General features: G+C 40.5%; 1 protein-coding gene and 1 pseudogene across 2 annotated transcripts; both read left to right on the top strand.

Moving 5' to 3' along the window:
- Window positions 1–491: 491 nt before the first annotated feature.
- On the top strand, window positions 492–4,296 carry SPMIP10 (sperm microtubule inner protein 10; the record flags this gene model as incomplete). The annotated part of the gene is made up of 3 exons (XM_082652012.1): window positions 492–589; window positions 1,170–1,278; window positions 4,087–4,296. The coding sequence occupies exons 1-3, from the start codon at window positions 504–506 to the stop codon at window positions 4,294–4,296; spliced, it is 405 nt and encodes a 134-aa protein (XP_082508138.1). The 5' UTR covers window positions 492–503.
- Window positions 4,297–9,637: 5,341 nt separating this feature from the next.
- LOC309821323 (large ribosomal subunit protein uL24-like) lies at window positions 9,638–10,074 on the top strand (annotated as a pseudogene). The gene has a single exon. The product of its transcript is annotated as a large ribosomal subunit protein uL24-like (transcript).
- Window positions 10,075–13,922: the final 3,848 nt, after the last annotated feature.

Consider the following 13,922-nt stretch of genomic DNA (forward strand, 5'->3'; position numbering starts at 1 on the left):
AAAATGAGTTTTGTTACCTAAAATACTCTGCGATATAACTCAAATCTTAGGAGATAAGATGGGTTGGATTGGTTTGGGTTTAGGCAAGTTTGATTTACACCTTGAAGTGTGTCTAAGTAATGGTGAAACAAATGGGACACATATCAACCACGTGCAGTATGTAAAGAGGAAAATCAGCTAAGGGTAAATAGTGTTCATTTGAAGTGATTATTTGTGAATAATAATTCTTTAGTCCAGTATATTTTCTAGTATCTGTCAAATTTGTAATATATCTGCAAGCATCCTTATTTTTTAAGTGTTCGTGATAAGAATGATGGTGTACTCAAGGTGTACTAAAACACCGAAAATAGCTCTAAGTGCCACACTCTTAACTTCTAAAGTAACTGTGATGGGTTGCTATGAAATTAGCAAAACATTGTTAGATCTGAGGCAGCAATGACATCATAATTAGACTAGTAGACTAGTGAAGTTCTAGATGAGAATTCCTGTCACTACTGGCAGTGATGGCTTCAGGCAAAGACACTTGTCCTATCTTACCTAAACTCACCAACAACTGTTCTAATGAGAATTCATCTAAGCCTGCTAATAAGTGAGGACTTAAGGGTTCTGGGTTTTGGGGTGGTTTCTTTGTTTGTTTTTTGTTTCTTTGTCTTCAATCTGGGAGCTACATAGATGAGGACGCTAATTCTGTGCTTCCCCTTGGCATCTATATAGAAAGCTTTATGTTCCAGAACAAAACAATGTGTGTGCAGAGAAAGCAAGTCTGACCTGAGTGTAGGGCATGTACTAAATTCAGAAGCTAAATTCGTTACTGGTTTTTGTGAGTGGCCAGTGATTCCTTTAGGTAATGAGTAGGCCTGAGGTAGGTCATGGTGTGCTGTCTTCCCCCATAAAGTCAGGCCAAAATGAACATCATGAGCAAATTGTAAAGGACAGCGTGCAGTTAGAGCTACAGATACCCAGGCCAGACTCTTGATCTTGGTGATACTCGGGGATTTAATGGCTTGGTTATCTACTAGGTGAGCCTCAAACAGTGACACAGCTCTGTGCTGCATCTGCGAGGGTCCAAACCTCACAGACACAGCTGCTTCCATTCCGTAAAATGAAGCTAAAATAATTGAATTTAGCTCACAATATATCCTTTCTTCTTGCTTTTTCCTAATCTTCAGGTGTGGTGAGATTCATTTGCCACGGTTTTCATTAAAGCATGGGATGATCCCAAGACGTTATGTAATGCCTTGGAAACAGAACATGAAATTCAGGAATGTGAATCTGAAGGTATTTTCCTATAGGTATTTATAATAAAAAACCTATACTATTTAATATATCTGTGAATAGACATATATAACTCTACAAAAGCTGCTTTGAAATTTATTTTTCATTTTTTCAGCTTTATTGAGGAATAATAGACAAATATGATTGTGTACCTTTAAAGTATACAACGTGATGCTTTGCTATACATTGTGGAGTGATTACCAAGATCAAGATAACACATTCATCACTTTACATTGTTGACTCTTTTTTTCTTGCAGTGAGAATGCTTCAGGTCTACTCTCAGCAGCTTTCAAGTATATAATACCGTATTATTAACTATAGTCACTGTGCTGAACATTAGACCGTTAGAACTTATTCTTCTTAAAACTGAAAATTTGTACCCTTTGTCTCATTTCTTCCTTCTCCCAGGCCCCGACAACCACCATTCTGTTCTGACAAAAACTATTTGATGCACCTTCACATAAACTTGCAAACAAAAGTTAAATAGCAATATCTATTCAAATAACCCAATTACAAACTTAAAATAGATAAACCAAAAGATTTCATAAATATGTGTCTACCTTTTTCTCTACATAATGGCAACTCACAGCTGTTAAGTTCATCAGAAGTAGGCGCCATTAACATTAAAGCTACCGTACAGAGCATGTATTTTTTTTTAATTGAAGTATAGTTGATTTACAGTGTGTTAATTTCTGCTGTACAGCAAAGTGATTCAGTTATACATATATATATGTATATTTTATATTCTTTTCCATTGTGGTTTATCACAGGATATTGAATATAGTTCCCTGTGCTATACGGTAGGACCGTGTTTATCAATTCTATATATAATAGTTTGTATCTGCTAACCCCAAACTCCCAATCCAACTCTCCCCCATCCACCCTCCCCCTTGACAACCACAAGTCTGTTCTTTACAGAGCGTGTATTTTTACAGTTGTACTGCACACTCAGGTTGAGAGCTATGGGAACACTTTGGCTAGATTTACAGATAAGACTCCTTGCTCACTCAATGCTCTGATTCAGTAGTCAATAGTTTCAAAACATTTTCCAAATTCAGATTGATTGACCATTCACTTGTGAAAAGGTAAGTTGTTTCTTTAAAGGAGATTATAATATTTTGTAAGAATCAGTAAGAAGAGATTTCATGTTAGGATTCCTAGGAAGAAATGTGTTTATATAACTAATTTCCAAATTTCTAAAGGATAAGCAATTAATGTTGAATAAGAATGTACTTTGTGAAGACAGAGATATTACAAAATATGAATATTATATGATATACAAAATACAAAAATATGGCTCAATTATTTTCTTATAAAATGCATACATACAGTGTAATAAATGAGGCTGCCATTTGCCTTGAGATGATTATTTTATATGTATTTTTATCTGATATTTTGAAAACAAATATGAAACTAAGGAAATCACGATTCAAATACCAGACTTAAACATCAAATTTGTATGGTTATTAAGACTTTCTAATATCTTAATATTGGGCTGTATTTCATGTAACTTAGTGGCTTATCAAGTCATTTTCAATGTCCTAAGTAGCTTTAGCATGGTGACAATATTAGTACTGACTTTATATTTTTCATTTACTAGAACTATCGGGTATAAACTTAGAGTTGAAGTCAATAATGAAGAACTGTTTTGAATGCATCAAAGCATTTCTGTTAGTCTTGCCCTTACTCTTTAGAGCTATAAGTCAGCATAATTCTTTCATTGTTATTTTACTTCTCCAATTTAGTTGACAGTGTTCCTAACAATCTAAAAAATATAATTAGCGACTGGTGTATGGAATATTCTGCCATACAGAGTAAAAGTGAAAATTAAATGAGAATTACAGTGAAGTGAATGTGCACTGAATAAATGCTAGCTATGCTTTCTTTTCATTTTACCATTTTTCCTGATGATATAGCTCTTTAACAACATAAAAACAAGAACACAGCATAGGAGAGAGGGAGCGGCACCCCAAGACCAGGCCAGACTGCTGTTCAGCAGTATCAAAGAATCAGAAATAGATGTACAACTAAGAGAATCTTAAGTAGCTGTTATCTATCCAGCAGCAGGGTGCAGCAGCAGCTGCATACTGTGTAGCTCTTTTACTTAGTAGTTGGCGAAAGTTTTTTCATTCACATAGAATGTTTTATTCAACACTCAAAGAATCCTTTAATAATTCCCATTTTATGTTTGAGGAAACTGAGTCTCACGGTAGGTAAATGACTTGTACAAGAACACAAAACTAGTGAAGTTAAAAGTCAGTGATCTGACTCCAAGTTTATAGTCTGCAGCCCACACCACTGGCTCTTCCTGTTGGTCGGAAGACACAAGTGAGAGAGCACTGCTTTTGAAAAAGGGATATTGCTCTGCCCACTAGACCTTCCTTCTCAACAGGAACAGTTAGAAAAACTATTGGGCAACTTCCATCTCAATCTAATAAAGTGGGTTTTTTAAAAATTAATTAATTTATTTTTCTCTGCGTTGGGTCCTCATCGTCGCACGAGGGTCCTCTCCATTTGCAGCAAGTGAATGGGGGCCACTCTTTGCTGTGGTGCGCGGGCTTCTCATTGCGGTGGCTTCTCTTGTTGCGGAGCGCGGGCCTCAGCAGTTGTGGCACGCGGGCTCTAGAGCGCAGGCTCAGTAGTTGTGGTGCACAGGGCCAGTTGCTCCGCGGCATGTGGGATCTTCCTGGACCAGGAATTGAACCCGTGTCCCCTGCATTGGCAGGCGGATTCTTAACCACTGCACCACCAGGGAAGTCCCTAATAAAGTGATTTTTGGTGTGATATAGAGCATATTTTTTTTTCTTTTAGCATGCAGAAGCATGTGGGATCCATGCTGGCCCTTTGGAAGACTCTCTGTTTTTGAATCACAGTGAAAGGCTTTGCCATGGGGAAGATCGTAAAGTTGTCTTGAAGAAAATCCCACCAGAAATAAAAATTGCAGATATGCCTCTGCATTCACCTCTTTCCAAGTACCAAAGCACTGTGATTTCCCATGGCTTCAGGAGGCGACTGATCTGATGAAAGAAGAATAAAATGATAAAGTATTTCAGTCTCTCCCTCTCTCTCTCTCCCATAATGTTTAAGTCCTTGTACATTTGTATTTTGCCTATAGGTTCAATTTGTTCAAAGGCTATAAGTCAACTGCATACTCTTTAAATTATACTAGCTTAGAAAGGAAATAGGCTGTGAGAATATCTGAGATGACGTGGGGGAACAAGGAAAACTGTCTCACTGAAATTAATTTCACACCAAGTAGTTAAGAAACAGCAGACGGATCCAGTTCTACCATCTAACCTTACCACACTCCTCTACCTTTCTCTCCTTCTTATTCCACCCTTATTATTCATTCCCTCGAAAACTCATTGTCAAGAAAGCCAAACTGAAATAGAGTTGCAGGATGTGGAATTATTTTTGCTTCTTTTCTGACTGCTCCAACACCCTTCCTTCCGCTCCACTACACCACACACACACCCCTAAGGCTATAGAGACCGGCAGCTAATCAGCATGGTTATTAGAAGTGTTAGTAGACAACTCTGTGATACATCATACAATTTTAGCTGAGACATATGTTTCCATATTGGTTCAGTGTATCCAAGTATCAATTTCCTATAGTGAAGGATTGATTCACATAACTTAAGACATAATAATCACTGTATGCAAAAATGATGCACCACTGTGGAAGACAGTATGGTGGTTTCTCAAACAATTACACTCAGAATTACCTTATGATCCAGCAATTTCACTTCTAGGCATATGCCCAGAAGAATTGAAAGCAGGGATTTGAACAGATATTTGTACACCAATGTTCATAGCAGCATTATTTATAATATCCAAATGGTGGAAACAAGTCAAATGTCCATCAACAGATGAATGGATTGTTGGGGAGGAAGAAATTTTCCTCTACCCTTCTAGGTTCTTCTGACTGGCTTAAGAATTGAATTGACATGAGACAGATTAACAGGAGAAAGTCAAACAAAAGTTAAATAACATGTATACATGGGAGAGGCCCAGGAAAACTGAGTAACTCACCCAAATGACTGAAACCCTCACTTTGTTTTTAAATTGTATTTATTTATTTATGGCTGCGTTGGGTCTTCCTTGCTGCGTGCGGGCTTTTCTCTGGTTGTGTGGTGAGCGGGGGCTACTGTTTGTTGCGGTGTGTGGGCTTCTCATTGCAATGGCTTCTCTTATTGCAGAGCAAGGGCTCTAGGAGCACGGGCTCAGTAGTTGTGACACACAGGCTCAGTAGTTGTGGAGCACGGGCTTAGTTGCTCTGCAGCACGTGGGATCTTCCTGGACCAAGGCTCGAACCTGTCTCCCCTGCATTGGCAGGCGGATTCCCAACCACTGAGCCATCAGGGAAGTCCCTGAAACCCTCACTTTAAATACCACCTTCAGCTAAAGACAGAAGAGGATTTGGGAATAGTGATTTGGGACTTCAAAGGGAGGAAGGCAATTGACATGGAGATGGAAAAGTAAACGTTTGGTAAATGTTTTCTGAGCCTGCAGAGACAGTGGGACACAGGGTGGCCTGTGATCTCTAAGAGTTTCCCCCACCACATCTAGCTCATGTTCTTTGCAGACATCTCTGGTGATAGCTCTATTCCAGTAATCGGCCCTCTATCTAAATTCCTTTAGGCACTTAGGGGGAAGGTCAAAAATTCTTCCTGAGTCTTCTGGGCCTTGATTGTTTTCAGCTTGAAATAATCCACATGACAGAGACATTTTAGGGTGGCAAATTTTGTTTCCCTACAGATAAACAAAATATGGTATATGAATGTAATGGAGTGGATTATTAGTCAGCCATAAAATGAAGTTCTGTTACATGTTCTAACATGGGGAACCTTGACAACAGGCTAAGTGAATAAATAAGACATAAAAAGACAAATATTGTGTGATTTCACTTATATGAGATACCTAGAGTAGTCAAATTCTTAGAGATAGAAAATAGAATGGTAGTTAGTTACCAAGGGCTACAGAAGAGGGGAGAATGGGGAGTTATCATTTAAAGGGTAAAGAGTTTCAGTTTGACATGAAAAGTTCTGTAGATGGATGGTTACACGACAGGGTGAATGTATTTAACGCCACTGAATTGTACACTCAAAAAGGGTAAAAATCATTAATTTTATGTCATATATATTTTACCAGAATTTCTTTTTTTAAAAAGACCATAGTGGGTCTAAGCTATGCTTCATTCAGCCAAGTGTTCATATCTGATAACAGCACCGAGGAAACTATTACAGAAAAAGATAGAGCTGTCTATCTAATAACAACTTAAAAATCAGCAAAGAAAGCATCAATAAATTATTAAGGAAGATAATTTAAGTGATACTGAACTGAAGCAGGGTCCACTTGACAATTTACTGACACTGGGTTGTGGTGAAGGAAAATACAGCATTTATTGTAGGCACCAAGCAAGGAGAATGGGCAGCTCATGCTCAAAAGAACCAAACTCCCTGATAGCTTTCAGGGAAAGGTTTTTAAAGGCAACATTCAGGGTGAGGGTTGCAGTGGGTATGACTTCCTTCTGATTGGTTGGTGGTTGTTAACAGGGTGGTGTTTCAGGAATCTTATTCACCAACCTGGTTCCAACCAGTATGGGGTCTCTATGCTTGTGGTCAGCATGTAGTCACCATCCTCAGCCTGGGTGGGAGTCTTTGTCCCTGCAGAACAACTCAAAGATATGTGTCAGATTGTTGTATATATCCCTTGAGGAGGAAGTAGGCCTCTGTTTTACTGCTGAACTATTGTTTCTTGACTGCTTTTCCTGTGTTTCTGCATTCCCTCACTTCCCTAATTAATAACTGCTTGTGCCTGCTCTTTGGAACTTTGGGAAGGCCTAGGAGACCAAAGCCTTTTTCTACAAGCAAGAAATGGGAGACACAGAGGGGCTTTTGTACCTAGGAAGGCTCTGCAGGGTCCTGCTTGGTTTCAGCTTCAGGTCTTCTCAGCTTGTCCCTCCCAGTGTGGAACCACCACCCTATGATCTGGGACAAGGAGAATTAGGGCTCCAGTATTCTCAGAGCCTCTATGCCCAAGGCAGAGCTTCCATCCCATGAATTGGGGCTGAGCAGAAAAAAAAAGGAGTCCCCCACCTTTTGGCCACACTTGCATAGAACTTAGCTTCAGAATCAGGTAGCCGGGGTCAGGATGAGAAATGCTGATATCCTGCCCTGCCTAGGAAGACAGCCCTCTACCTGGGATCTGTGGGGAGAGGAACCCTGTGCTCTTGGCTGCACCAGTCTGCAGTAGAGTTTCCACTATGGTGAGCTGGGAGGGGAGAGGGGAGAAGTGGGTCCTGGATCAAACACCTCAGGGTTCACTGAGCTTTAGGAGATTTCATTAAATAAATATTTCTTCATTTGCTGTATGCACCCAGGACCACGTCCAGAGACTTTAAATGGCTGTCCTTTTGTAATTATTACTGATTTTTTTTTGGTAGTGAGTCTGAAGAGCTCCTCACATTGTCATGCTGGAAATGAAACTCTAGCCTTTTAAAAATTGTTCTAAGGAATCCCGTAGTCCTTTAGATCCAAGTTCTCAAGAGAACATAAAGCCCAGTCCGAAGAACTAGAAGAGATACTAGAATATATCTGTCTTGGACTTCCCTGGTGCACAGTGCTTAAGAATTCGCCTGCCAATGCAGGGGACACAGGTTCGATCTCTGGTCCGGGAAGATCCCACATGCCGTGGAGCAACTAAGCCTGGGTGCCATAAGTACCGAGCTTGCGCAATAGAGCCCATGAGCCATAACTACTGAGCCTGCATGCCACAACTACTGAAATCCACGTACTAGAGCCCATGCTCTGCAACAAGAGAAGCCATCGCAATGAGAAGCCCGTGCGCCACAACGAAGAGTAGCCCCCACTCACCGCAACTAGAGAAAGCCTGCAGGCAGCAACGAAGACCCAACACAGCCAAAAATAAATAAGCAAATAAATTGAAAACAAAAACAAAACAAAAAGAATATATCTGTCTCCTCAACTGACAAGTACTAGAGCCTAAATAAAGGTATGTGAGGAAGAAAACTGTGAAATATAATTTATATAATTATGTCATTCTACCCACACTTCAGTCCAAACTTGAGAAATTGCCAGGAGGACAATTTATACGTCTAATTTAAGAAAAAAAGAAAAAAGCAGTTCTGAATTTTAAAAGCTATTTAGGATAAATTGAAGATTTTTGCTTCCTGTAATTCCCTACTTTGCCTCTAAAATAGACCTGAGCCAACTAACCCACTTCTTCTCAAGAGTAAGCATTGACAGGACTATGTTCCTGTCAAGTATTTCTCCATTATTTTCTCTTCCATTGAAAACAAAAGAAAATTTGGCTGGTGGTGGGATAATTATCAGCAAGATCTTTAAGTTAAAATTCGAGATACTTCTCTGTGTTTATACCACTCAACTAGAATTTAAAATCCAAGGTGACACCTGAGGCTCAATTTCACAGCAATGAGGAATAGGAATGCTGCAGGACATCCTGAAGAGGTTCACCTCTCTATGAAGGGGTGCCTAGAACTGCAGAAGCTCATTTGAGTAGGGTCTTTGTACATCTCTAGGAATAAACTGAAAAAAAACCCCTTCAACAAAAGAGTTGCACTGAGCAATGTACAGTGCTTGGTTCTTGCCTCATGAAAACACCTGAGTATATTGTTCTCATCCAATTGTGCTAATTGTGAGGTCTGGCCCAGTGACAGTCTCCTCACCCTATGGTATCAATTATTCTGTCCTACTTAATTTTCTCTAATTTTGTGTGACCCCTAAGTTATGTCCCAGGAAGTGATTCTCTTTCAGATTATTCCTCATCTAATGTCACTCTCTTAAATGTAAATTCTAATTTGTACCTTTGGCTTCCTCCTTTCAAAACTCCCCATTCCACTGTGGTTTAGTTTAAAACTGTAAATTTCCTTGCAAGAGAGCAGATTATGATGCTGCATCTTGGCTCAGGTGGGTTAGTCCCAGTGACTGGGAAATCTCTGGGATTTCCAGGGTCAAAAATGCCAATGGATATATTTTTCACATACTGAGAATATAGGTGATCATATTTGGCCTTTACCGATTAGCTTCCGTCAGCCTGAGGGGCCACCAAGAGCAGGTGAATAGGTGTACCCCACACAAGGGCGTCTGGCAGAGAAGGTGAGCAGCGGCTAGAATGGAGCCAGCACTACACTCCCCAAGCTGTGTGCATCTCAGTGCATAACTGGGACCCCAGCAACATGGGGACCAGTACAAAAGTCTTCACTGAAACTTCTCTGGCTTTTATGCGATTTACCAGTAAAAGCCTTGCTGTCAGAAAACATCTTTCTTCTTTTAAGAATGTGACCAAAACAGTGACCATTGCTGAAGTACCAGCAGCCAAGATGAAGTTCAATCCCTTTGTGGCTTCTGATCAAAGCAAGAACCAGAAAAGGCACATCAATGTACCTTCCCACATTCACAGGAAGATTATGTCTTCCCCCTCTTTCCAAAGAGCTGAGACAGAAGTACAGTATTCGATCCATGCGTATCCAAAAGGATGAGGAAGTTCAGATTACGCGAGGGTACTGCAAAGGGCAGCAAATTGGCAATGTAGCCCAGGCTTACGGGAAGAAGTATGTCACCTATACTGACTGAGTGCAGCGAGAGGAGGCTAATGGCACTGTCCATGTGGGCATTCACCCCAGCAAGGTGCTTGTCACTAGACTAAAACTGGACAAAGACCACAAAAAAGATCCTTGAACGTAAAGTCAAATCTCTCCAGGTAGGAAAGGAAAAGGGCAGACATAAGAAAGAAACAATTGAGAAGATGCAAGAATAAAGTAATCTATATAACTTTCATTAAAAACTGTTAAAATGAAAAAAAGGAGAATGTGGCAAAATGTGTGTGATAGAACACTAGATGAAAAGTCAAGGTGTACCCAGTGTGAATAAAAAGAATGCATATGACCAGAAAACAATGCTGGAAGCCAGTGCATCAAAATATTTACAATATTAGTTTTGGATCGTGGAGTTATAAATGATTCTTAATTACATCCTCGTATCTTTGTAAATTACAGCAAACATGTATTTTTCTCCACATGTGTGGAAAGCACTCCTCTCTGTTCTGCTGTCAGAGTTTTATATCCAACATAACTATCAACTTCTATGAAACCTATCTCTTCTATGAAACCTATCTCATATCCTATTTTCTCCTGTACCAGTTCTCTCCACCTTAACGTTTTCCAAGTTGGTTCTCTGCCTAAGACTTCTCCTTCTTGACCAGAAGAGGTCTCTGCTGCGTCACTCAAAAAAAGACAAAGCTTTCTTTCTTTTTTTTTCTTTTTTTAAAATGTTTTGTTGGTTTGCGCTTTTTTAAAAAGGTAAAAATTCTTCAGTGCCTCTGAAACTAACAAAATTTTCAAAGAGAGCATTTTATCAACGAAGGGGAGCTTAAACCCTTTGGGTACTGTCATCAGTGCCTTGCATTTTACTGAGCCACAGAGCAATTTCATCTGATATGTAAAAATTTGAAAACTAAAAAAAAGAAAACAAGGGAGAACACATTTAAACAGGAAAACATATCTTTTCTAGGGACAAATTAAAAGCCATCAGTAAAGCACTTCCGAGAGCATGGACTTCAGTTAGCCTGACCTGGCTTTGAATTCTGACTTCACTACTAACTGTGTGGCTTCAAGCAGCTCCACACACCATAATCCTCTCTCTCGGTTTGTCATCTGGAAAATGAGGCTACAGATAGCTCATTCATAGAGTTGTAAATAGTCTGTTAGGGAACAGAAAAGCGCTTAGCGTAACACTCAATAATGATGTTTAGATTCTTATTAGGCCTGTGGATAGACATATGGATTGGGTTGGGAGTTAAATTTTAGCCATACCATGGCTAACTCAGTTGCAAAGTAGCTTTTTCCCGAGAGGAAGAATATAGGAATAGCAGGAGATCCCCTCAAATGGGAAGAGGAACGCTTTTCATCAACCATCTTTGCTTCAAATATCACCACTAAGAAAAAAAACCAAAAATTCATATCTCTAATTTCTTTTAGGGGCTAGGCTAGAATTTCTGTTCCAAGCTGCATCTTTCAAATAATTGTCTCACCAGGAGCCTCACATTCATCAGATGAGCTCCTCATCTTCCCCACTCTTCTTTTCAGGCCTACTGTTTTCTCCTGACTTAACTATTTGTACAAGTTGTCTAACATTGGTAAATACCATCACCTAATAGCGTCCTATGTTCTGGGTGCTCTGGGTCTCAGAAATCACATTAGATCCCGTCTGCTCCCCTTTCCCCTTCCCCACAAAGCCATTCAATCATACCTGTTCCTTGTAGGTAGATGGTAGTATCTTTAAGAGCTGTCTCCTCTTTCATTGCCCGTGAAGAGCTACTCTCCTCCTTGAACCACATTTCTTACGGTTCTGAGATGGGGCCCCCAGATTTGCATTTTTAACAAGCTTCCAGGTGAGGCTTATGTGTGGACCACACTCTAAGTACTGTCAACATGTCTAGGAAGTGCCGCTATGCAAGAAGCATATATAGAACTTCCTTAAACATTGTAGTTTGTCCAAAGGTAATCAAAGCCACAGCCCATGTAGCTGATACAGATTAAAGAATTTGGATCACAGGTAAATGGTTTTCACCACCTATAAGCCGCTTTGGCGCTGCTGCTATTTCATCAATTCAGGCTGTTCCTTTTTATTGCTGAATATTATTTCATTGTATGAATGTACCACAATTTATTTATTTATTTATTTATTTATTTATTGGCTGCATTGGGTTTTCGTTGCTGCGCAGGGGCTTTCTCTAGTTGCGGTGAGCGGGGGTTACTCTTGGTTGAGGTGAGCGGGCTTCTCATTGCGGTGGCTTCTCTTGTTGCGGAGCACGGGCTCTAGGCACGTGGGCTTCAGTAGTTGTGGCTCACGGGCTCAGTAGTTGTGGCTCACAGGCTCTAGAGCGCAGGTTCAATAGTTGTGACACACAGGCTTAGTTGCTCCACGGCATGTGGGATCTTCCTGGACCAGGGATCGAACCTGTGTCCCCTGCGTTGGCAGGTGGATTCTTAACCACTTCACCACCAGGGAAGTCCCCACAATTTGTTTATTCATTCACTCATTGAAGCTCATTTGCCTTTTGTGTTAGAGGTCCCCAAGACCACTTCCAGTTTCAATAATTCACTAGGAGGACACGCAAGACTCAGCATGTAGTCATACTCATGGCTATGATTTATTACAACAAATGGATATGTTACCAGATCAAACTTGGATCCACTTGCTGGCCAATCTACTGACAGGCCAATCTACTGACACTGGGTTGTGGTGAAGGAAAGTGCAGCGTTTACTGCAGACCAACCAAAGAGTTCAGGCAGCTGGTGTTTAAAAGTCCCAAACTCCTTGAAGGCTTTCAGGGAAAGGTTTTTAAAGGCAGGGTGAGGGCCAGGGTCGTGGGGTGTGTGATCAGTTTGCTGACATTCTTCTGATTGTTTCATGGTGAGGCAACAGGGAGTCAACATCATCAACATTCTGGTTCCAACAAGTCTGGGGTCTACATGCTTGTGGGCAGCACACAGTTAACTTCTTCCACCTGGTGGAGGTTTCAGGCTCTGCAAAACAGCTCAAAGGACATGGCTCAGAATATTATCTATAGCCCTTGCCCTTGGTTTAATGGCTAAAATATTATTGTTTTTTCTTGCTTGACTCTTTTCCTTTCTTTCTGCATTTTCTCACTTCTCTGGTTAAATTTACTCTTTAGAATTTGGGGAAGGCCTAAGAGGCTAAAGTTTTTCTACAGACAAGAGGAAGGCAGGGGACATGTCGGGGTGGGCGGGTTCTGTTCTGGAAGGGCCCCCTAGGGTTCTTCTCCATTACAGATACAGAGCAAAATCAGCAAAGGAAAAAGGCACATGAAGTCCAAGGGACAGAGAGCACTAATTTCCAAGAGTCCTCTCTCAGTGGGAGTCGAACAGGGCAGACAGACTTAATTCCCCCAACAATGAGCTGTGACAACTCTGTTTTTAATTTGATCAGGAAACGTAACTTGTTCATCCTTTGGTCTTTCTGGAGATTTAAGAGAATACTTTGCAGATACAGCAAGGTTCATTGTCATCCAGGTATTGCAAGACAAAAGTCATGTTTGCATTACAGTTTTCTCAAGCAATCGAAGGTGCATTTTATCCTAAGTGATTATTAGAAGATCAGTCCTCGACTGATGCTACCTTCCAGAAGAGAGCTAAGCTTTAGAGAGTCAACGAAGTCACGGTGGTTTCCAGGAGGATGCAGATCTGAGCGACGGGTACGATGTGAGCCAATGAGAGCTAGAAAGGACTTTCTACACACGGGAAAAGCATAAATAGAGGAGATGAGGAAGGGAAAAGCCACTGCATTTACAGAATGGTGAGAACATCCTGGGCAGAGAAAAGTTTCCTGGTGGGAAATAAAAGAAGGTAATCTTAGGAAAAGGGATCCAGCTTATCGAGGACTTTCAATTCCCAAATTAGTGATCGAAATAGATTACTATATAGAGAGTTATGTTAATGATCATGACAGAGTTTGAGAAAAATTAATCTGGCAACACTTCAAAGGATGGATTGGAGATTAAGCGATGAATAAACTTGTTTGAAAATAAACCCAGGTGAGAAGCCCCGATTAGGATCAAAGATATGTGGATGGGGAACAGAGGGC

This window comes from Grampus griseus (assembly GCF_964374135.1).
Source record: "Grampus griseus genome assembly, chromosome: 3".
Classification (NCBI taxonomy): domain Eukaryota; kingdom Metazoa; phylum Chordata; class Mammalia; order Artiodactyla; family Delphinidae; genus Grampus; species Grampus griseus.